Source organism: Colias eurytheme, chromosome 9 (genome assembly GCF_061535395.1).
Source record: "Colias eurytheme isolate Ceu_HAF_F1 chromosome 9, ilColEury1 Martin Lab GWU primary, whole genome shotgun sequence".
In the NCBI taxonomy this organism is placed as follows: domain Eukaryota; kingdom Metazoa; phylum Arthropoda; class Insecta; order Lepidoptera; family Pieridae; genus Colias; species Colias eurytheme.
Genome location: NC_142988.1, coordinates 11267809 through 11291243, shown reverse-complemented (window position 1 = coordinate 11291243; position 23435 = coordinate 11267809). Strand labels below are relative to the sequence as shown.

Below are 23435 nucleotides of genomic sequence, written 5' to 3'. Positions count from 1 at the left end.
TGACATTTAGCCTACGGGAAGCTAATACATAAAGGTAAGTTTTGTGTGTTTCAAACATCTTAAAAAGCTATAAATGTTGTTCCTAGCAGTCAAAATATTTTACTGAAAATGAAATATGTTCCTCTTACCCCACCTGACCTTATATATTTTTATTAGAAAATTTGTTGAATGTATATCAGATAGATTTTTATTTATTATTATTAAAAAGATGGTAGGAAATATGCTCAAATGTTATTTGCCGAGTATTTGAAAAGATTTATTTATTTATTTGATTTGTTCTTGTATTTATAATCTGTGATATTGGGCTTTGTGATTAAATTATTTGTCGTTTTTTTGCAAGAAATGTTTGTGTAGTGAATGTATTTAATATCTCATTTGCATAATTTATAACGATAAAAAATTATTGTAATTTTATTAATATCCTATTACAGTCTCATTAAATTATTATAAATATTATCTTTTAAAGTTATATTTTGATTACTTTAGCAACTCGATTATTTTATAATTTCTGATTTAATCACAAAAATATTACAAAATAATAATATTTTTAATTATTTGCCTGTTGAATAGTACAAATTTATTACACATTTAAAAAAATATATTATATTGTATTATTATGTAATTGAGTTGTGTAATTTAGTGCATATTTGTTGTTAAGTAAAAAATTTATTTGAAAGTACATTTTACAATATTTTGCATTATACATATTAATATATCGTTGTTAAATATAGTTTAATTACGTGATAATAATGTTATAGTACATATGAATGAATATAATATAGTGTTGCTAGATATATTTATAAGAATTTTTCACATTAATGTTGTATCATATAAATTAGCTTTCATATACGTATTATAAAAAATATTGTTATTAATCATATTATAAAAATTTCGTGCTAAAATTTTCTCGTATTATCGAAAATTAAGAATAGCAAATAGCAATTTGTAGCAATAACAAAACAATAAACTACTAGATAAAGTTCTGTAAATTCATAATCATGGTTATTTCCTTTTGTAATTTATTCCAAGAAATGCAATCAATTGTGAAAACCCAAGTGATAATAAATGTTTGTGTTATTTTAGATTATTTATGTGCTATTTTAAAATATAATAAACTTAACCGATGAATGAAACAACTTTGCAACTTTTGGGAAAGTTACATTTGAAATTTTTGAAAATAAAAACGTTTTTAGCATTATAAATTGTCTTTATTGTATCTTTGGATGATATTCTTAAATATTCTCAAGTCTTAATTCAAGTTATTTCAAAGTTTTAACAACCATAAAATATAAAAGAATGTGTAATGAATTTTGAAAATATTTTAGTCTATGAGGATCAAGTTTAATTAGTAAATAAGCGTAAGCCTAATCAGGCCTAATGTTGATTTAAAATTAATATTCTCTCTATTTCATTAAAGTTGCTTTGAATTTTGTCGTTATGTCTTCATGGTAAATAAATTATGTATAACTTATTTAATGGTTTTTTATTTCAATAAATCTTTAACATATTTTAGTCGATAAATTCGTTCTCCCAATCACTTGGAAATATGCAATTGTTCCAAAACGATTCAGAGAGATCTTTTAATTTGGGGTCATATTCATCAACGTTGACTTCTCTTACGTATTTTATATTATCTATCCATGATAAATCAGTTTTTGTTTGTTTTGTCTTTTTGTTGCAATACAATGCGTTTGGTTTTTTAGGACTAATATTAGTAGTGGTAATTTTTTTACAAGTCGATAAGTTTATATTATTGGAGCTGTTTTTCTTTCTTTTGTTGTTTTCGACTGTATACGAATTGTTATCATCTACTGTTTGGGTATTATGATCTGTATGTAAAATAACTTCAGGGGCAATTGTAACGGGCACTGTTTTATATGTATTTTGTTTATCATTCATAGTTTTAATATTATTAGTCACATTTTCTTTCGGTTGGTTGTTTATTTCTTGAATCATAGATGAGCTTCCATTATTATTGTGCATATTATTCTCAGTTTTACCAGAAACGTTAATTTTATCATTTTCTGCAGCAGTTAAATTAATGTTTTCAGTTTGAGAATGATTAACCATTTTTAGATTAGTTGAGAATTTTGTAATCTCAATATTATTCAATTGTTCTTCTTGAATATCGTTAGTATTGCTTATAATATTTTCATTGTTATTAAAAGTTAGGGTATTATCTGATGTTATTTTTGGAGCTAAAGGAGATTTTAAGTTGTTTTGCGTTTCCGAAGGACTTGTTTGAATTATCATATTTGAGTCAAAATATGTTTCTGCTGTTTTATTTATTGGTGTGGTAGAAGTTTGTTCTTCAATAATTTTTTGCAACAAACGTCCCAACTTATCTATTACCTGAAATATAAAAAATATACCTAATCACTACATTGTATAAAACAAAGTCGCTTTCTCTGTCCCTATGTCCCTATGTATGCTTAAATCTTTTATAACTTCGCAACGGATTTTGATGCGGTTTTTTTTTAATAGATTAATTAAAAAAAAACCGCACCAAATCCGTTCGATCGATTAATAGAGTGATTCAAGAGGAAGGTTTTAGTATATAAGTAATTTATTATGTTTTAGACAAAGCGGGCGAAGCCGCGGGCGAAAAGCTAGTTCCATATAAATAATAGCAAACGTGAGGATTATTTTAGTTGGATTGAAAAAGTAATAAAGAAATATTTAAAAGCTACCTATTTTAATTATCTTATAAGTTATTCAGATTTTGATAGTGGGCTGAAATTCTTTATTTAGGTACTTACCTGCATCGAACGCACATCGGTACGACATGTTTCCCTAAAGGCATTAATTTCTCGTTTATAATTTTGTGCATCTTCTAAACGTATGGGCTTTTTCTTATAGATATAATCATCGGTCTTCAGACTCAATTGCATTAGCCGACTTTCAATAGCACGTTTCTGAAAATGGTTAAATGAAAAATGTTTTAAGGTCGGATACAGCTTTGTGAAGTAAAAATAATTTAAACTAAGGGTATGGTATAACTACCTGTTTCACATCTGCACGCTTTTTTAAACATTTTTTTGGCGGCATTATTGATTTAAGCAGCTGTTATAATCTTGTTGGTAATCGTTAATAAAATTAGATTTTTTTTAATAATTCCAAAAAAAACATGAAATGTCACAGAATAAAAATAATTTTTCCCGCCCTTTCTATAAAATTTAATTACATAATTTTTTTTAATAATAATTCTGCTAAATCCCATTTACGATAAATATTATCAGGATTCCGCTGTGTGAATTTCCTGATTTATGAAACGAATGATAAGAGAAATTCGACACGTTATTAGCGCAGCAGCATCAGTACAGCTTGAGATTCTCAAGCTGTTAAGTCTATTCTCATCTATTTATATAAAATCATTTAAATGGATAATTCGGTCTAGAACTAGGCTTTTTCGAAAATGAATTTATTATTACATGGATTGATATTGTTAGGCAGCATATACCTAAATGATGCTGGCTATGGAATTCGACAACCTGAACTAAATCCGTAAGTAATTTTCGTTAATAACAAATATTTATTAATAAAAATATAGTTTATTTTCGTAATGTGAGATTTTGCAATATGTAACTCCACTGACCACTCTGAAAGTTTAGTATACCTAATAATTATGAAGAAAAAAAAATTGGCGCGAATATTGTCTTCTCAATTCAAATTTGTGTCCAGTAAATAAAAAATGATGATGAAAGATGTCTGAGATGTAGTCCGGGATACATCGCCCATTTTTGCAAGTGATTACTATCAAGCTAATTTTTCGTGAGTAGCTTTATTTTGATGAGATGCCCAATAATTTCATGTACGAAACTCTCGATTGTGGTAGCTTACAGAGGTAACAAGGATAAAAATTTTTGATTTGACGGTTCTCAAATATTTATTACGCTATTTGTAGGACAATATGTCTGTTGAATTATATAAGTATTAAATAAGTGAAAATAAAAAAATCAGCTGGTTAGTAATCATTTATGATGACTTCGTTATCGATACACATTGGAAAGGGGGACTCTTTGATCAAACCATAGATTTTGTAGGACAAATATTTTTTCGAATAATTTAGATAATTATCTTGAGATTGAACAAAAAAAAACATTCAGTTAGTAATTAATATTTGAGAACCATCAAATCAAAATATTTTATCCTTGTTTCCTCTGGTAGCTACCACAATCGAGAGTTTTGTACATGAAATTATTGGGCATCTCATCAAAATAAAGCTACTCACGAAAAATTAGCTTGATAGTAATCACTTGCAAAAATGGGCGATGTATCCCGGACTAATGTATTTCAACCTGTGATTTCAACTTTAAAACTATTTAATTCTGTATCACATGCTTTTAATATTTAAAACGAAATGAATTTTTAACACACAAATAGACTCAGGATAGGTAATATTGTATGCAATATTGTTAGGTAGATACCTAATTACGGAAATTTTAAATAGTTATGGAAACTGCCAAAAATTGATAATTATTACTTCGAAACCTTCTTCCTACACTCGTAAAGATTTAACTTCAACCTTATAATATTATAGGCAATCGGACGTGGAAGCCCCTGCGTACTTACCGGCTAATGCAAGGAACTACGAGTATGAAAAAACAAGATACTCGCCGCGTAACTACGGAGGCACTAAGACTGGATATGGCGGCACCAAAACTGGATATGGTGGCACCAAGACTACATATGGCGGCACCAAAACTGGGTATGGCGGCACTAAAACTGGGTATGGCGGCACCAAAACTGGGTACGGCGGTACCAAGACATCACGCGCTGGTATGTCTGCGTATAGAAGCACCAAGCCTTACGCTGGTACCAAGACGGGGTATAGCGAGACGAGGACTTGGCAGGCCGCGGCGTCTCCGTAAGTGATTAATGTTTATTTACTATCTTAAAAATCTTTGTATTTTAACGGATTTTAAACGCGATTTATACGCATACTGTAAGGAGATCAAAGCGTTGAAACACATTAAAATATCAATTCAATTCAATTCAATTTTTTCGAAGGGTGGCAATTTTGTTTGAGTACAATTCCATTAAAATATCTTTAATTTCGTTGTATAGTTTAATTTAACACTGCCACAAAATAAAAAAACACGTCAAATACATGCTTGCTAACTTTGTGTCACCTGGATGTCTATGAACATACCTAAAACTTAATTAAAACTACCTGCATTATTAATTTAAATTTACATGTCACCGTAAGATTGTAAAAACCGTTAGATAATAATCTAACTTACGAAATTTTCTGTCGAAATGTTGTGATCCGTATTCCGTAACATATTGAATGAACGGTGTTTACAATGTTACGGTGACATAGTTATACGAAAGACGTGGATGTTGGTGAAGGTGGATGATAACGGCTTATCGAAGGATGATTTTTTTAAACACATATAGATTTTATAGTTCACTGGCGGTCCGCCTCGACTTCGCCCGTGGTACATATTTCGCAATAAAATGTAGCTTATGTTCTTTCTCAGGGTCTAAAGATTATCTGTGCCAAATTTCATCAAAATCGGCCCAGTAGTTTATGAGCCTATTCATTACAATCAAACACACAAACAAAGTTTTCCTCTTTATAATATTAGTGTAAATTATCATACAGTAGAATATAGTGATTATGAAACACAAAAAGTGTTAAGTAAAATAATCTATGGTATTATTTGAGTAGATTTTTTTATATTATGCATTTTTATATTAATTGTCAAACAACCACTTATAGTAGGTGCCTATTTTAAACATTAATTGAATTATCAACAAAATAAATTCGCGTAACGAATGTCAATACTAAAAAATAATTGGACTTTTTGATACGGAAAAAGAGCTTTTCCGAGACGTAAACGTTAGCATGTTCGGTCGTTATAGAAATCTTTGGGGGAGGCCTATGTCCTGCAGTGGAAGTCTTAAAAGGCTGGAACGGAACGGAACGGAAACGTTAGCAAAAGCTCTTTCAGATAGTAGGTACTGAGTTTTACCCGGTAAAAAATATTAAAAATTACGAATGGTAAAAAAATGATGTAGACTTCTGCTGGTAAAATAATTAAAGTAGTTTTTTAGTTTATGCCGCCTACGGCTTCGATCGTCGTCGTATAAAATTGGCAGTTAAAATAAATCACCATACAACACACATAAAATTATAATGTTTTATTAATTGATTTATTTTATTTTCAGACCAGGATACAGCCAGTTTGTCAACCATGTCAATGAGCCATACAAGAGTAAGTAATTATATACCTTTACCCTAAATAATTTATTTTACAGGCATTATAATAAATTTCTCCACCGGAATCGAACCCAGGACCCCTCGGAGCTACGTTCACACGTCAACCACTATACCAAGGAGGCGATCAAGAGGAAAAATAATGTCTCGGTCTAGTAGAACACAGAAGGTTGATCACCTGTCCCTAAAGAAAATCGATCAGTGAAATAGATGTATATTGCATTTGCCCCTTACCCCACTAGGGGACATGGGACTTCACTTTTTATAATAAACTAGCTGCGCTTCGCGGTTTCACCCGCGTGGCTTCGCACCTGTTGGTCTTAGCGTAATGATATTATATAGCTTAAGAGGAGGCTCCCTAACATAATTTCTGGCACTGAGAGGCCGGTTACGGTACTAGACGCTAACACAGCCGTAATAAAGTTGAATATCGCGTCCGCTCTTTGATCGCGTTCGAGCTCGAAAAGTAAGTCTCAATTCTAATTTCGTTTATAACTAAAGTAATAATTGATCTAGAGAAAAAATATCTTGGGATTCGATAGTAAATTTTATTTTCTTACTGTTAACATTTATTTTAGACATAAAGTCCAAGTAAATCTTTAAAAAATGTAATAATCCTTAAGGCATAATTTTTGAATAAAAAATGAATCGAGCGAAAATGTTACAATTACGTAACTGTCTTGTACATCGAAAGAAAAAGACCCAATAAATCATATACTAAAGTTCCATTTTGATTGTATGTGTGCTTGTTTCAGAATATTAATGCAAATTCACATAAAATTTAGGGAGCCTCCCCTTAAAGCCTTCCTCGATAAATGGGCTATCTAAGAATTGGTTCCTAAGATTAACGCATTCAAACAAACATACTCTTCAGCTTTATAATATTAGTATAGATTTCTACATTCCAGTGCGATTTTTTTTTTCATATAAATGGAAGTTATTGTTACAGGACGATAAAACAAATCTGTTTAAAATCCGAAAACACTGAATCTACTCATGTAATTTTATTCTTCCTGTGTGAATCATATTCACGATAACAAATACAGTAAAGTTAGTGTTTAAATACGTTATTTTCGTACTTGGGTATGAGTATACTTATTCGGAAAATTAGGTATTTTTATGGACAGGTAGTAAAGAGGTAGTAATGAATCGTTTTAAAGCATTTTAAGTAAAGTTCTTAATTCGTAATGTTATTAAAAAAAAGTAACACATGAACCGCTGTGTAGATTAAGATTAATTTTCATAAACAGATAAATTGAACAGGTATAGATAGATAACTCTAGTCCAGAAGAAAAATAAACGCGTAAAGTGAGAGATAACAATGTATATAGAGACACAATGTGTAAAGAACCTTATGATAACGTTTAATTTGAAACATAATCATATATAAAACAAAAAGGTAAGGTATAGATGAGCATTTACCACGTTTTATGAAAATACGTTTTCATAAAAGTATATAACTAATTATATTATGTACCTAACGCTCATTAAAATGACATTGTAATAAAAAAGTAGGTACGAATGCCCTAATCGACCGCAACGCGGCTCATAGCTACAGCGGAACGACCTTCTTTATTTAGTGCAAATATAAATAAAAACCTAAATAAAATTAGTTTTCACAATCAAAGCGCGTGGGATATATCCCGCCGGATGTTGGCGGGTCTATCAAGCATTTGTTGCTATTATTACTATCCATACGTCCTATATAAGCTTCAATGTCATTGATAAAATGCATATTTGCAATGTGCATTTGGGTTAAGGATCACTGAACCACAGATAACATAATATTCGTGATCGAACTATTATAATTAGTATCAGTAAATCCGTTACTGCTGAAAGGATGTTAGATACGGCGCGGGCGCCAGTTAATAAAGAGGCTAGGATAAAAATTGAACGGCAGATTAAATTATTGGTTGCTTGGACTATATTAAAATGATACAATGCCAAGATGTTACCTGTTCAGGTGACATACAGTCTGTCTCACAGGTCTGTCTGATACTTACGATATGATGAAATTTTTTACCGTTTATAAAACGGAAGGTTTTCTATTCAAAGCGTCTGTTTATTATTTCTTTTTATATAAATCCAATTAAATATATAAAAATTATGATACATAGTAGGAATGAATAAATTAATGTACGCATAGATACATCCGATCTTGAAATAAATATTCAATTTCATATCTCGTTAAGAGGACAACAAATTAAATTTAATTATTGATGGAATACATAATTAATTCTATCCTTTAAATGGTCTTAGAACTCTCTACAAAGTATCCTTTTCAATCCTTGTAGGTCAATGTGAAGTAGAGTGCCAAAACAATGGGATATGCATCTACACGAACACTTGTGAATGTCCACCCAACTTTACCGGCAAGTACTGTGAATTTGAGAAGAAACCCTGCCTGGTCTTTCCACCGATACCCAAGAACTCAGTGCGGGAATGTTCTGCGGAGTAAGTGAATTTTATTCGAATTGATGGAACTAAAAAATTATGAAATAGACTTCATTTTTACGTTAGATGGGTTCGTTCAATGACTGCCTTCTACTGACACCGCTTGAAAAATTGAAAAGTGAGCTGCCCTTTTTGTAGTGTGGGATAACTTTTAAAGCAATTATGTTATCATATCCAGTCCTTCATCTATTGTAATAAATCTTTCGGTTCTATCTACAATATGAAGCCTTAAGCCACTTGATTAAAAAACAATCCTCATTTAACGTCAAAAGTTTTTCTAAACACTATCTCAAACTTGCAGACTATGCACGATCCAATGCCTGGCGCACCACAAGTTCCTAGATGGCACAAATGTGGCCAACATGCGCTGTGTGAACGGCCACTGGGAGCCAACCCGCGCGGACCTCACTTCGATTCCCGACTGTGAACCGGAGTGTAGCCCGCCCTGTGGCAACGGGGGTAGATGTATCGGCTTCAACAACTGCTTCTGTACGGAGGCGTGGAGGGGACCGCAGTGCCAATATCGTGAGGAAATTTTGTTTTTCTACTTCATATAATACAATCATAATAAAATTTAAGTTGAAGACAGTTAAAGTGGTTTCTACAAATAACCCAAACAAACATACAATTAATTTCTACAAAGTTACACACACATTTGTCACGAAACTTCCATCATCGATACAAAAACTCGAATGAGGTCATACATGAGCTTATACGTTCCCCTGGCGTGAGCAAGTGCGTCTGGTGTCTCTCGGGCACTGTACCTCGCACACCACTCGCTAAAGAGTGATTTCTATAAAATCACACACTCATTACTAACATAACTACACTATTAATATAAAAACACTACCAAAAGTGCGAATACATGAGCTTACCTCCCCAGCTGTGAGCAAGTGCGCGATCAGCAAGGCACACATGATCGCGTACGAGTGCGTGATGAGTGCGGACACGCAGACCTGCCGCGCGTGCTGTTTTATAAAACTTAAATTATTCGAAACCACTTTCACATCAAGGGCAACAAAATCATTGTTGACCAGTGTAATACAAACAAACATTTCCCACCCAGCGGTGAGCAAGTGCGCCATCAGCAAGGCGCATATGATCGCGTACGAGTGCGTGATGAACGCGGACACGCAGACGTGCCGCGCGTGGTGTCCCGCGGGCACAGTACCGCGCACTCCACTAGCCAAAGAGTACACGTGTCACTTTGCTACGGGCGTGTATGAACCGGAGCTACCGCATTGTGAACTTGGTGAGTATTCTTCGATCCTAATGTAGAAAAAAGAGATGATTTTGGTAATTATTTATGACTACCCTCTTTTTTATTTGAGTGTAATTCTGTCACTACCGTCATTTTATTTATTTTAAAAGAACGCAAAGTAGTGTTGCCATGCGTAATTATTTTGGTTAGGGGTAACCTGCAAATAATTGTTTTACAATTTTTATGACTACCCTCATAGGTGGTCAAACAAATAAGGTGTTTCGTTTACCAAAGCCAAATATTATATGATTATAAAATATGCAAACATTTCATTTTTATTTTGGTACAAATTCTTATTCAATCATATTTTTCTTTTACAGAGGAAATTGTCATTGTTACTCCCAGCAACTATCATCCGAATGTAAGTTTTATTTTTCTTCAAATTTTCAAATAATAAAAAATAAATTTCCTTCTTGTAGATCCGCAAGTAAATGCATTTGTATTTAAATGTCCATTCCTCTTTTCCTTAGCAATACTACTCAATTTACACCCCAAATTCTACGGAATCCCTGACCAGTCCACGACCAGCAATCCATCCCGCGGTGGTAGAGTACTTAACTCCCAAGGGGGGGAGCTGCCTTACCTGGGCCGGAGTGCACTATAAAACGTTTGATGGCAAGATTTATAGGTATGGAGCCATGCTGTTTACTAATATGTACTCCTAATATTATATAATATGAGTATAATATACACGCCAAATTCTATGGCTACCCTCACAAGTACGGTTTGTAGCATCTTTAAACACTGAAGATGTGGATTGAAATATTCAGCCACAATTGTACGATATAACGTTTTTCCGACCAATTTTCCACTCGGTTATTGCACTATTTACATTAAAAGTATTTTGTCCAAGTTGGTGCAAGCTTAGTAGAAGCCTTTTTCTAGTTTATGACAGTACATATGTTTCACGATTTTTAGTCCTATTAGAAAGAGCATTTTATAAATTAACTATTTAAATGACTGAAATAAAACTAATAACTAAATCTGTTATATTTCTATAACAGCTTCGAATCCCCCTGCCAACACATCCTGGTCCGTGACGCGGAGGAGCACAAATACACAGTGTTTATAACCCACCCTGAATGTAAGGGCCCTTTCTGTCCATCGATAATCAGCGTTTTTCTGGAAGATAAGGAATACATGATTAGCGCTTCTGGTAAGTTTCTATGTTGCAGAATAGTTTTCCTATTGAATAGGGTCCTTTGGCAGTTTTCGGACCAGTTTAAGATTTCATGGTAATCTTTATGGGATTCTAGTCATGTGTGTCTTTATGGAATAATATGTTGTTTGATAAAATTTGATAAAATTTCTATAATATATTATTATCATCACCATAAATAATTTTAACGCACTAATGGCTAACCTCATCCAATTTTTGCCATCCTGTCATAATTTTATGGATTCTTTATATACAACAGTAAATTATTTATTACTAAAATGAGTGTCAATTAATGTATAATTCCACAGGAGATACAGTAGTGTTTCGCAACACAAAGCGAGTGCTACCAATTCCTGCGACTCTGCCTGGCATCCGCGTGAGCATGCCCACAGACAATCTAATTGTTGAATTGGATTCTCTAGGAGTAACTATTAAATGGGACTTAAATGTAAGTAAGAAACCTGTATTTTATATATTGTTTTTGTTAACATAATGTGTATTTTACTTTGTGTATGATGAGTGACTGAAATCCAAATTCACATTATTTATCTTTTTCTCTCACAATAATTAATGATAGGTGATTGAAATCTTAAGTTTTTTAAGAAATTGTATCAGTTAGAAAAAAAGTCACAGAATTCAAAATATAATTAATGTATTTCAATGACGTTTTCCGGGTTTTTCCGACTCGAAGGACCAAAACAGTTGCAGCGATTCTTGTTATACGACTTCCAGGAAACATTTATAAACTTCAAAATCTTTGTTTATTTTAAATTAAAATAAAATGTAATATCAAACAGAATCTAGTGGTGGTAGAAGGCACAGCAGCTCTATGGAACAAGACAGAAGGTCTCTGCGGGACGTTGGACGGTAGTTTTAAAAATGATATGATGACCAAGGAGAAGAAAGAAGCAAGTACTCTCTCTGCTATGGTGTCTTCGTGGCAAGTTCATAAGATTGGTGGTAAGTTATAGGCAAGGGGAATTATGGAATTATTTTTATTGCCCCAATGTCACATTTCTTTTAGAATGTGTTCTTATTCGAAATAGGAATACAAAGTTCTTAGAGCAGACTTGCAATATCAACAAATCCGATGTCTTATTAAAAAAAAAGGTGAATATTTACGCATGTATTTGGATCTAATATCACTTTCAGAAAATTAAAAAATGGTTAAGCAATTAAAGGAATAGAATTTATTAAGATTTTCAGCATTCTAAACCTAGTTTCAATTTATTCGCAGATGTATGTACTGGCAGCACACGCGAGACAAACGCATGTTTAAACACATCAGATGAAACAAAGAAACAAGCAACGCAGTTCTGCCGCAAAATGTTCAGTAAGGACAAGTTCAGGAAGTGCTCTGAGGTGATTTGATTTTTCACTAGAATACAAGAAATAAAAATATACTATCTTAAGAAGGGGTTTCCATATTAGTAAGCCCTATTTTAAAAGCTAACTAATATGGAGAGACCACTTTTTTAGTGTTTTATTTTTTTTACAGAAGTAGCTTTCTATCAAATTTGTTATTGCTTCATTATTCGAGCTTATTCGACTATTTATTTATCGATATTAATCTTAATTAATTATTTATAGGTGATGGATGTGAGTCAACTATTGGATGCGTGCGAATGGGACTACTGCGCGTGTACTAAAAGCCAAAGTGAGTTATTTCATTGCGTTTCTTTTGAACTACTTTAAAATCAAATTTTAGCTCTTGTACGAAACTGTTTTTGTAATCTTTAAAATTGGATTGGAATTTAAAATAAAATCTTACTACCATTAAAATACAACTCTTGCTCCAAACTATTTTTATATTTTTTGCTTGATTTTTCCTAATTTCCAAATAAATTCCCAAAAATACACATTAAGATTCATTAAATATCACAAGCTAATTGATTAAAGTTATAGATCCGGAAGAGTGTGCGTGCAAAACGGTTGCCGTGTACGCTAAGGAGTGCTTGCGGCATGGCGTCGAGGAGATGAGGAGCTGGAGGGACGCTGAGACTTGTCGTAAGTTATTATATAATGGAGAAAATTTATGGGCTTTTCTGTCAGTGTAAATGTATCTTTTGTTAAAGAGGATTGAATGCGATAAGTATATAATGTCATATAATGTGATTGGGGTGTATAATTGGGCAAATTTGTCTTCCCAGGTATGTTAGTGTTGTTCAATACTGCAAATAAATATTTTATTTTCATTCATGCAAAGTTATTTCAGTATTGATATCCCTTTTATTTATTAGAATAGAGATGTCTTTCTTTTAATTGTCCTTGCCACTGTAAATCGCAATTTGGTGGCTAAGCGGCAGTGTTAATGCAATTTGGTAGTATTCCGTAACCTTTGCATATTAAAATGACTTCTTTCACTTAAATGGTAATCTTCCAGCAATAAAATGTCCCGCGGGCAAGATCTACAGCGCTTGCGGGCCAGATGCCCAACCGAGCTGTGCATTCCCAACCGCTGGGCGGAATGGCTCCTGTGTGGAGGGTTGTTTCTGCCCGCCCGGCTTGTTGCTGGAGCGTGGTGCTTGCGTGCAACAGGAGGAGTGTCCCTGTAGGACCAGGAACAAGGTGTTCCCGCCGGGGGCTACTGTGCGCAAGAGTTGTAATACATGGTAAGTATTCGGGAGTGCTTGGTTAATAGATTAAATGTACAATGTCACAGAATATAGGACAGGATTTGAATCCGTTACGTCCCCATTATACATATATTTATTTATAATATGTATTCATAGTGCTTTTTCCATTTTAAGAAATCTTTTTAGCAACGTACATGAATGGAAATATAAAGAGTCACGTGACATTTTAGCCTCTACTTTACGTATTTGCTTCAAAAAGGCATATAGAGTGCAGTGTGCGGATCCTGTTCTGACTACACATCAAGAGTGTTTCGCATTTGTCCTCGATGGATAGTTATTTCTCCTGCCTAGATATCCCTACTTCCCTACTAATATTATAGATGCGAAAGTAACTCTGGTTCGGTCTGTCTGTCTGTTACGCTTTCCCGCTTAAACCTCTTAAACCGATTTTGATGAAATTTGGCACAGACAATCTTTAGACCCTGATAAAGAACAATTTATTGCAGAATATGTACCACGGGCGAAGCCGGGGCGGACCGCTAGTTTATATATAAATTGAATTTGATTGGATTGGTAAAGTGTATTTTGCATCTGTCCTCCTAGATTTAGTTATTTATGCTTTATTGCTCAAGTTTAATTACAAATTGAGACTAAATTAACATACGTACATTGTAACAAACGGCATTGTAACAGATGTCGAGTATCCAGACGATCTCGCATCTGTTCTCACCTATATCACAATATACAGATACAACCAGTAGGGAAACTTCATACAACATTTTTGAAATGGCTCACATACACAAGAAATCGTGGTTACGAGAATCGTAAGGGTATTATGACAATTGACAAATATAAGGATACCCTTAGACACGCTTGCTTGTGTGCGTGAGCCATTTCGAACGTTTTGTATGAAGTTTCCCTACAGTATGTATGTATATTGTGCCTATATCGTAACGTGTATTGTATAGCACGTGCTCAAGCGGTGAGTGGCAGTGCACACAAGCAGCGTGCGGTGCGCGCTGCGGGGCGGCGGGCGACCCGCACTACACCACCTTCGACGGGCTGCGGTACGACTTCATGGGGAGATGCTCCTATACGCTGCTCGCGGCGAACAATCTTACCGTTAATGTGGATAATGTGGCCTGTTCCGGGGCTATTACTGAGGTATACAGCTAGATATAATTTTTGGGGCAAAAAAAAATAAAACAAATGTGGTACGGTACGACTTCATGGGACGGTGCTCTTATACCCTGCTCGTGGCGAACAATCTTACTGTTAATGTGGATAATGTGGCCTGCTCCGGGGCTATTACTGAGATATATAGCTAGATTTAAGTTTTGGGGAAAAAAAACTAGTTGATAGTAGGGGTTACGACTTCATGAAAAGATGTTTTTATACCCTGCTAGCCGCTAATAATCTTACAGTTAATGTGGATAATGTGGCCTGCTCGGGAGCTATCACTGAGGTATATCACTAGATATAAACTTTGGGGCAAACAAAAAATAACACAAATCTGGTACGGTACGACTTCATGAGGAGATGCTCCTATACCCTGCTAGCGACGAACAATCTTACCGTTAATGTGGATAATGTGGCCTGCTCGGTGGCTATCACTGAGGTATATAGCTAGATATAATTTTTGGGGCAAAAAATCTGGTTGATATACGATACGATGGACTGCGGTAACGATTTAATTGGTACTCTAATCTTGGACTTAACTTGTATTGGACCATTAGTTTTGTTTTCAAGCAAAAATTTTCGATCAGAGAAGACTACTAAGGAAACCATTTTTTTCTTAAATATTTTTTTCTCTGAAAATTTACTTGAGTGGACAGTTACGTCAAAATGGTTATATGTTTTAAGTATGGATATGATATTTCTTATAATTTCCCTATCCAGGCAATGAATCTAGCACCCTACAAAGGCGAAGGCAAGCCATCTTGCACCAAGGCAGTAGACATCGAGTACAACGGAGTCAAAATTCACATGAAACAGGGCGGTTTCATTTTAGCCAATGGGAAGGAAGTTTCCACACTGCCTGTTACTGTGGGTGATGTTAGGATCCGCGTCGCGTCATCTTTGTTCGTTATTGGTAAGTATTTAAATAATAATAATGGCCGATATTAAAACTTTTTGCATATATTATTTCAGCCAAAATAACAATTACTGTATGAAAATATTTTTATGCCAAATGTAGCTATCAGGGTCATGACTAATTTGGTAGCATATAATATTTCATTAACACACATTGATACAAAATAAAACAGCCTTATTATTGAAGATTGACATGCAGAGATATTTGTCTTTTATTACAGTTCAACTTCCTATCAAAGTGGACATATGGTGGGACGGCGATACCAGAGTATTCGTTGATGTACCACCATCGTTTGTTGACCAAACTAAGGTAAATTATTTGAAATCATATTTTTTTCCACAATATTTTTTTACCGATAAACAGATAATGAGCTGGATACATGATCGTTTTTAATAGTGAAAAAGTGTTAACTAAAAAAAAACAACAACATCGAGCTAGAATTTCAATTAAGAAAAGGTTCATAAAATAAGTTTTTTGTCATTAACAATATTATTTCCAGGGTCTCTGCGGTACATTCAACCTGAACCAAAAGGACGACTTCCTCACCCCCGAGGGTGACGTGGAGCAGAGTGCAGCAGCGTTCGCCAACAAGTGGAAGACCAGGGAGTTCTGTGATGACACCAGTACTGAGGAACCGGAACATCCGTGTACCGTGAATGTAGAGAATAAGGGCGTGGCTGAACAGTACTGTGGGAAGCTCAAGAGTTCGCTGTTTGAAGGTCAGTTTTAATCTTAAATGAACTGTTTAGAATACCTTATTTAGACAAATTAGTTTGCGCAAATGTTCGTACTATAAAGAGATACTCATCTAGATAATCGCCTATTTAGGTAGTCAAAATAGTTCGAGCGGCGTTTTATAAAATCATCTATAAAACATTCGTTGAAATTATCACTTTATTTCGTGGTAGTAATGTTCAAATACTAATTCAAACTCTGCCTAAATATACCTGTTGGCAGTATTTTGCTTTGGACAATTTTGTATTTCTTTATATTCATAAATGTACAACTTAAATTCATAGAAATACTAGGATTAAACTTCATGACTACATATACAGGGTGTCCCACTATCGATATACTAAGCGCGAAGGGACTCGTACTTTTGCATACACTGATCACGTAAAAAATACTTAAACAACAAAATTACGTTAAAAATTGTTTGCTAAATTTTTCCTTAAAATCCATGTTTTCTTTTCTAGCTTCCCGAAATCGCCAAAACGTAATCTTAAACGATAGCTCTCGTGCAAAGTTGGGCGGGTTGGTTGATCGGGGTGTAAACATAGAGTTTTAAAAATTCATCTATGTATTTGAAAAATAATGCTTCTGGAATTTTATAAGTATTTTTTACGTACTCAGCTTATGCAAAACTATAACCTTCTTTGAGCTTGCGTGAAAGAGTAACAAACACACACACACACACATCCTCACAAACTTTCGCATTTATAATATTAGTAGGATAAATAAATAAACGTATCCACGTTTCCAGCGTGCCACTGGCACGTGGACGTGGCCCCGTACTACTCGGCGTGCGTGTACGACATGTGCGCGTGCGCGGGGGACGCGGCGCGGTGCCTGTGCCCCGCGCTCGCGGGATACGCGGACGCGTGCGCGCGCGCTGGGGTCATGGTGCACTGGCGGTACGACGTCAAGGAGTGCGGTGAGATATATACTTGGTTATTTTAAAGTAGCATATCATCTTCAGCACGTTATGTTCCCACTGGTACACAAGCCTCTTATGAAGGTACAGGCTGTATTGTACCACGCTGGCAAAGCGGTGCGAGTTGGTAGATGTCACAACACGTCGAACTTCTTAATTCTTCGATCTTTTCCTTTACCGTTTCGAGCAGTGGTTATTTTATTAACATGCGCAGATATGTTGAAAAAATCAATTCGATTCCTGCATACTCGCCTAGTCTCAAAACCCCGATGAAAAAATTTGAAAAACGAGATCTTTATCATCACTGATTTAGAGTAGCATGTAAAAAACATTATTTTTTGGTCAATGCCCAAGTTCTTTTTTTAATAATATTTTACTATCCACAGAGCTGCAATGCACCGGCGGGCAGGAGTACACAGTATGCGCAGACAGCTGCGTGCGCACGTGCACCGACGTGGCGCTGGATGCGGGCAACTGCCGCCCGCAGTGTGTGGAGGGGTGCGCGTGCCCCGCGGGACAGGTACGTGACGTGATGTGATGTGACGTGACGTGTCGTGGCGCTATGCCACAATAACACCTCACGACACAACACGACACGTCACGGCAGGTCACATCACAACACGTCACAACACGTTATGCAAAGTTTTTCTTCAATCCATTTGTAAAGATTTATTTACACTTATCTTTATAAGCGTGATTGTGGCAAGTTAAGTCTAACTGCTCCTTTGCTTGCTTTGCCATAAAAATGTTTTTTCTCTCAGGTGTTAGATGACAACAACGAATGTGTGCCAATAGCCAAGTGTGGTTGTTATCACTCCGGGCTCGCGTATAAAGCGGGACAGAAACTGGTGCGAGCTGGACGACGGGAGCGGGAGCTTTGGTAATGTTATTCTACATGAATACAATGTGCCCTACCGTCGGTGTCCTAAATTATTTTTTTTTTGTTGTTTTTGTAATTTCTCGAACTCAGCGTATGAAAAAATTTGAGCTTAGTACACTGACAGTGGGACACCATGTATATGTTTAAATTACAAAAAAGTAAGTAAAAAATTTTGATCTTCAAGTAAATGTTTTAATTTTTTCATCATCCCTTGTCAATAAAAACAGCGTTAGAAGAGAGCGTTAACATTCAACTAAATATCGCTGTAGGCACTGCGCACTGATTTGCACTTTATTGTCAAGTAGTAATATTTTTTTGTCGCACCTATTTATTCTGTGGCAGGATTCTTGATATTTTATGAAAACTTATCATAGCAATCGTAATATCATAAGTTAAATGATCTACTGATTATAAACAATTACATAAATTCCACAGCACATGCGCCGGCGCACGTTGGGAGTGTACTCCAGCAACTCCAGAAGATATCGCTGCGTATCCTCCCGCTGAAGACTTGCGGAGTAACTGCACAAGTTCTAATAACATGGAGTTCACTACCTGCCTTAGTGCTGAGCCGGTGACCTGCAAGGTTGGTGATGGTTTCTATGTAGGAAGATTTTTTTTGTGTTGGTGATAAAGATTCTATGAACGTTAAAAGTCATTTTGACTTCTTGCTTGGCAAGGCCTTACCTGGTGAATGAATTGCCTTCTTAATTTCCGTTTGGTTAAATTAAATAGGGTAGAGATTGTCTAATCTAAAAATGAACGCCCCTCCACTGTGTTTACGCTCACATTCAAAGTACGTGTATAGACGCAATACACACAAATTGGTCTGCCTCATTGGTCGTTCAGTCCTCCAGTCCCGTCCATGCCCGAACGACAGGACCAGTTGGCCAACTAGTGCATAAATGACGCGATGCACGACAGAACGGACGTGTCATTCCGTACATAGCGCGCTCTCCCCGCCATACAATGCTAGGCACCTGAACTGATCGCCCGATTAGTTGACAAATCAGTGCGCGAGTGTCAAAGTTTGCAGTAGAATCGACGCGCGCACACATATAAAGTGGTTCAATAATTATTTGTCCTCACACATTGAAACAATTAAGTTTAGTGGAGGGGCGTTCATTTTTAGATTAGACAATCTCTATATTATCTTAATATACATATATAAATCTCGTGTCACAATGTTTGTCCTCAATGGACTCCTAAACCACTTAACCGATTATAATAAAATTCGCACACCATGTGCAGTTCGATCCAACTTGAGAGATAGGATAGTTTTTATGAAAAAAAAAACGTAAACATGTAGGTACCACTGGCGAAGCCGGGGCGGACCGCTAGTACCTTATAAGTTCTGTTTTATTTTTACCAACTGATTTATAATTCCTTACAGAACATGCACCTGCCACCCACCACCATATCCGGAGAGTGTCGTCCAGGATGCCGATGCAAGCCTGGCTTCGTACTCGACACCAGCTCGGACAGATGCGTGTTGCCAGTGGCGTGCCCGTGCCATCACGGCGGCACCAGCTACCCGGACGGCCACACCATGCAGGAGGAGTGCAACACTTGGTGAGACAGACAACACACTCTGACAGATGCGTGTTGCCAGTGTTGCGTGACAAAAAAAAAAAAAACAAAAAAAAATCGTGTGTAAAAAAAAATTAAATGAAAAAAACTTCCTAAATGTCAACGGATCTGTGTTATTTTAATCTTAATTTTTTTGATAAATAATTGTAAAAAATAATTGGAGGCGCCGGGTATCGATCCCGGTACCTCTCGCATGCTAAGCGAGCGCTCTACCATCTGAGCTACGCCCCCGATGTTAAAACGTTCAAAAGAAACAGTGCCAAAAAAAAATTGTACGCCAAATACAAGCAATGCGTATTTTAATTAGAGCACCTTTCACTTGCGTCGACGAGAACAATACAACTCGTTAGGCAATGAATGCGTGCAATGAATGTTGAAACAGATATAAGATCTATTAAAAAAATTATTATTTTCGACTAATTTAAAGACATTAGATTTAAGAATTTAATGTCATTTTCGAAAAATAAAAAAAATACATAGATTAAACAAAGCCGCTGTCGCTGTCTGTCCGTCCCTATTTATATAAATCTTTAAAACTACACAACGGATTGTGAAGTGATTTTTATATATCATTTATTAATGTAAATAAACAACACGCGGGCAATGCCGCGGGCAAATAGATAATTTAATATACTTATGTATAGAAATATTATGAAAAATTGCAAGTTGAAATTACTTATCACCCCCGTAAATGTAACAATTTACTCTCTAGCAAATGATTATTGTCCATCCATTTGGTCGAAAAAAAAAACCATACATTTGGTCCACTTTATTAAAAAAAAAATCATACTCCGCAATAAATGCAAACACATTCTTTTTCTAATTCCATTTTCACATGTTCAAAAATTGAAAAAAAAATTCACTCTTTCCGCAGGTGATGTGACACGGTTCCTTTTCAATATATCAAAAAAATACTATGTTTGTCCAATAACAAAAAAAATAAACATTTTTTTTTTATATTTTAGTAAATGCGTGAGCGGCAAATGGTCTTGCACGCAGCAGCAGTGCTCAGGCTTGTGCATGTCATGGGGGGACTCTCACATGGTCTCGTTTGATGGTACCATGTTTGATTTCGAGGGTGTTTGTAGTTATTTATTGACTAAAGGCACTATGGACACGGAGGATGGATTCAGTATTGAGATACAGGTGAGATATTATGTAATTATGATGTTTATGGCAGTTTTATTTTTAGTATAGGAAACTACTGCTATAAGATATCATGTTAATCCCCCAGAAAGCTACGTTTCTACTGAATAATATTATAAATATTTATATAGGATGTTTTTAACCAAAAATGAAGGACGTCAATTATAATTGGTCTCATTTTTTAATTTGAAAAACTATAAATTTATTGAGCAGAGTACTTACTCCACTGGTGGGACATTATAATGTCCAAATAATTAAAATTAAATTAATAAACAAAAAAAACATACTTCTATACACTCATAATCTAATATCGTTGTGACATTTTTAATTTTTATCTGCCGCGCGTTGGTCACTTGACTTTTTCTAATCTTTTTTTGTCTTGAAAAAGCCCACAAAAAAAGCTCATATTCAAAAAAATACATTTTAAGTACACATTCAGATTTATTAAACTATATAAATTTATTTACACATAAAATTAAAAAAAAAAACAACAAGAAAAATTCTTGGAGGCGCCGGGTATCGATCCCGGTACCTCTCGCATGCTAAGCGAGCGCTCTACCATCTGAGCTACGCCCCCGATACAAATAACAGTGAAACAAAAATACACGTAAAAAAAGTATTTATACTTTTGTATGCGTATTGGGTATGCGCGTACGTGATGTAAACGACTTTCACTTGTAAAACAAACATCAACCTTATTACAATGTATAAAAAGACTCATTTAAATGATTCAGTTTAATTCAATTGTCATTTAACATTTTATTGTTAGGTTGGTAACAACTCAATAAACTTTTGCGTAAGCAAAAGTTTATTGAGTAAAAATTATATTTCCTAGTTTTAAATATGTTGTCAAGTTTATTTAATGCTTTAAGCATCTAACTATCTGATATTATAGTTGTCTATAATTAATATTATATGTTCAATGTAGAGCTTATGAAATAAATTTAATTTATAACCTGAACCAGTTTATGTAATCATCAATCTACACTAATATAATAAAGAGGAATGATTTGTATGTATATTTGTAACAAATTATCTCAAAAAGTACTGGATGGATTTGGATGAAACTTTACAGTGAAATAAGTTATACTTCAGAATATGAGCTATAGAAATACTTGATTTTGCCCTCGGGTTCGTCCGCGAGTGACAGGATTAAGCATAGTCATGTCTCTATAAAATGTCGAAAATAAATAGGAAAATATTACATACAATAATAAATTATTTCCTCTATTTTTATAGAATGTCCCATGCGGTACAACAGGGGCCACTTGCTCCAAAGCAATCACGCTCAGTGTTGGTAGTGGGGACTCTTTGGAGACAGCCACCCTGGCCAAGGGTGCTCCTCTACCTGATGCAAGCAGTTTGAAGAGGTGTGTGAATATAGTTCATGTATTTAGTAAATTTATCTTTTTGATACAGAAAAGGTCAATTTTATGTAAACTTTTCCTTTATTGTAAAATCTTTATATAATATGTAAAATTTTAATTTAATTGGATATGATACATACCTATATATTAAAGCATAAATAAAGTATAGGTATGTATAAAGCTTAGTATGGGATCAGATCGTGTCGTGTGTGAAAATTGTCCTGAAATATTTATTTATTTATTGAATATCTTTTTTAAATATTTATATAAAACATGTCTCGTTATTTGGTGGTTCGTTAAACTGTCTATTAAAACCGTTGAACTGATGGATAAAACGACTATCAATTTAATTAACATTTCAATCAATTTTCAATTCTTCAATTTTCTCATATATCTATTTACATTTGGTATATTTAAACGATTATATTACTAAATAAGATATATTTCATAAGATTCTGTTTTTGAAGACGATTTATTCATTACATTATTTAACCCGACGCGGACGTTTCAAACACTCTAAAATTTGTTTTCTTTTGCAAGTTTTAATTAGGTCAATAAAATATCCAAAATTGCAGGATAAAACTCCGTACAGCGGGCGTATACACGTTCCTTGACGTGCCCACAGCAGGTCTTAGCGTGCAGTGGGACCGTGGGTTAAGGGCGTATGTGAAGCTGGACCCTATGTGGAGGAATAGGGTATGTTTTGTGTAGTGTACTGTGGTGTTCTGTATTGCATGGTATACTTTAGTGTACTCCTTTGTGGTGCATTGTATTTTAATACAATATAATGTATTGCTCTGTGATGTACTGTATTGTAATATACTGTAGTGTACTGCACTGTAGTGTACTCTTGTAAAACACTGTATTACTCTTTACTGAGGTGTACGGTACTGCAATACGAATATATGCAATGTTTTGACAATAAACCATGTTCAGCAGTAAGTACTTAACTTGGTATTTACTGTTGTGAAATGTTTTTCCGTATTATTTACAAAAAAAATATTCATTTATTAATCAATCCATGATACAG

General features: G+C 34.7%; 1 protein-coding gene and 2 non-coding genes across 3 annotated transcripts in view; 1 reads left to right on the top strand and 2 right to left on the bottom strand.

The window, feature by feature from the left end:
• The first annotated feature begins 3312 nt into the window (after positions 1-3312).
• Hml (hemolectin) overlaps positions 3313-23435 on the top strand; it is a 50918-nt gene continuing 30795 nt past the window's right edge. Inside the window, exons 1-27 of the mRNA XM_090105929.1 lie at positions 3313-3504; positions 4541-4867; positions 6175-6221; positions 8518-8677; positions 8979-9202; positions 9744-9929; positions 10259-10299; positions 10409-10566; positions 10943-11094; positions 11406-11545; positions 11895-12057; positions 12335-12459; positions 12688-12754; positions 13003-13104; positions 13481-13709; positions 14642-14837; positions 15573-15765; positions 15989-16077; positions 16268-16487; positions 17252-17422; positions 17809-17942; positions 18184-18302; positions 18738-18888; positions 19696-19874; positions 20858-21038; positions 22278-22408; positions 22981-23101. Of these exons, the coding sequence (XP_089962055.1) occupies positions 3416-3504; positions 4541-4867; positions 6175-6221; positions 8518-8677; positions 8979-9202; positions 9744-9929; positions 10259-10299; positions 10409-10566; positions 10943-11094; positions 11406-11545; positions 11895-12057; positions 12335-12459; positions 12688-12754; positions 13003-13104; positions 13481-13709; positions 14642-14837; positions 15573-15765; positions 15989-16077; positions 16268-16487; positions 17252-17422; positions 17809-17942; positions 18184-18302; positions 18738-18888; positions 19696-19874; positions 20858-21038; positions 22278-22408; positions 22981-23101 (4095 nt within the window). The 5' untranslated portion in view covers positions 3313-3415. The remainder of the gene's footprint in view (positions 3505-4540; positions 4868-6174; positions 6222-8517; positions 8678-8978; positions 9203-9743; positions 9930-10258; positions 10300-10408; positions 10567-10942; positions 11095-11405; positions 11546-11894; positions 12058-12334; positions 12460-12687; positions 12755-13002; positions 13105-13480; positions 13710-14641; positions 14838-15572; positions 15766-15988; positions 16078-16267; positions 16488-17251; positions 17423-17808; positions 17943-18183; positions 18303-18737; positions 18889-19695; positions 19875-20857; positions 21039-22277; positions 22409-22980; positions 23102-23435) is intronic.
• On the bottom strand, positions 20051-20123 carry TRNAA-AGC (transfer RNA alanine (anticodon AGC)). The gene has a single exon. It is a non-coding gene; the product is annotated as a tRNA-Ala (tRNA).
• TRNAA-AGC (transfer RNA alanine (anticodon AGC)) lies at positions 21543-21615 on the bottom strand. The gene has a single exon. It is a non-coding gene; the product is annotated as a tRNA-Ala (tRNA).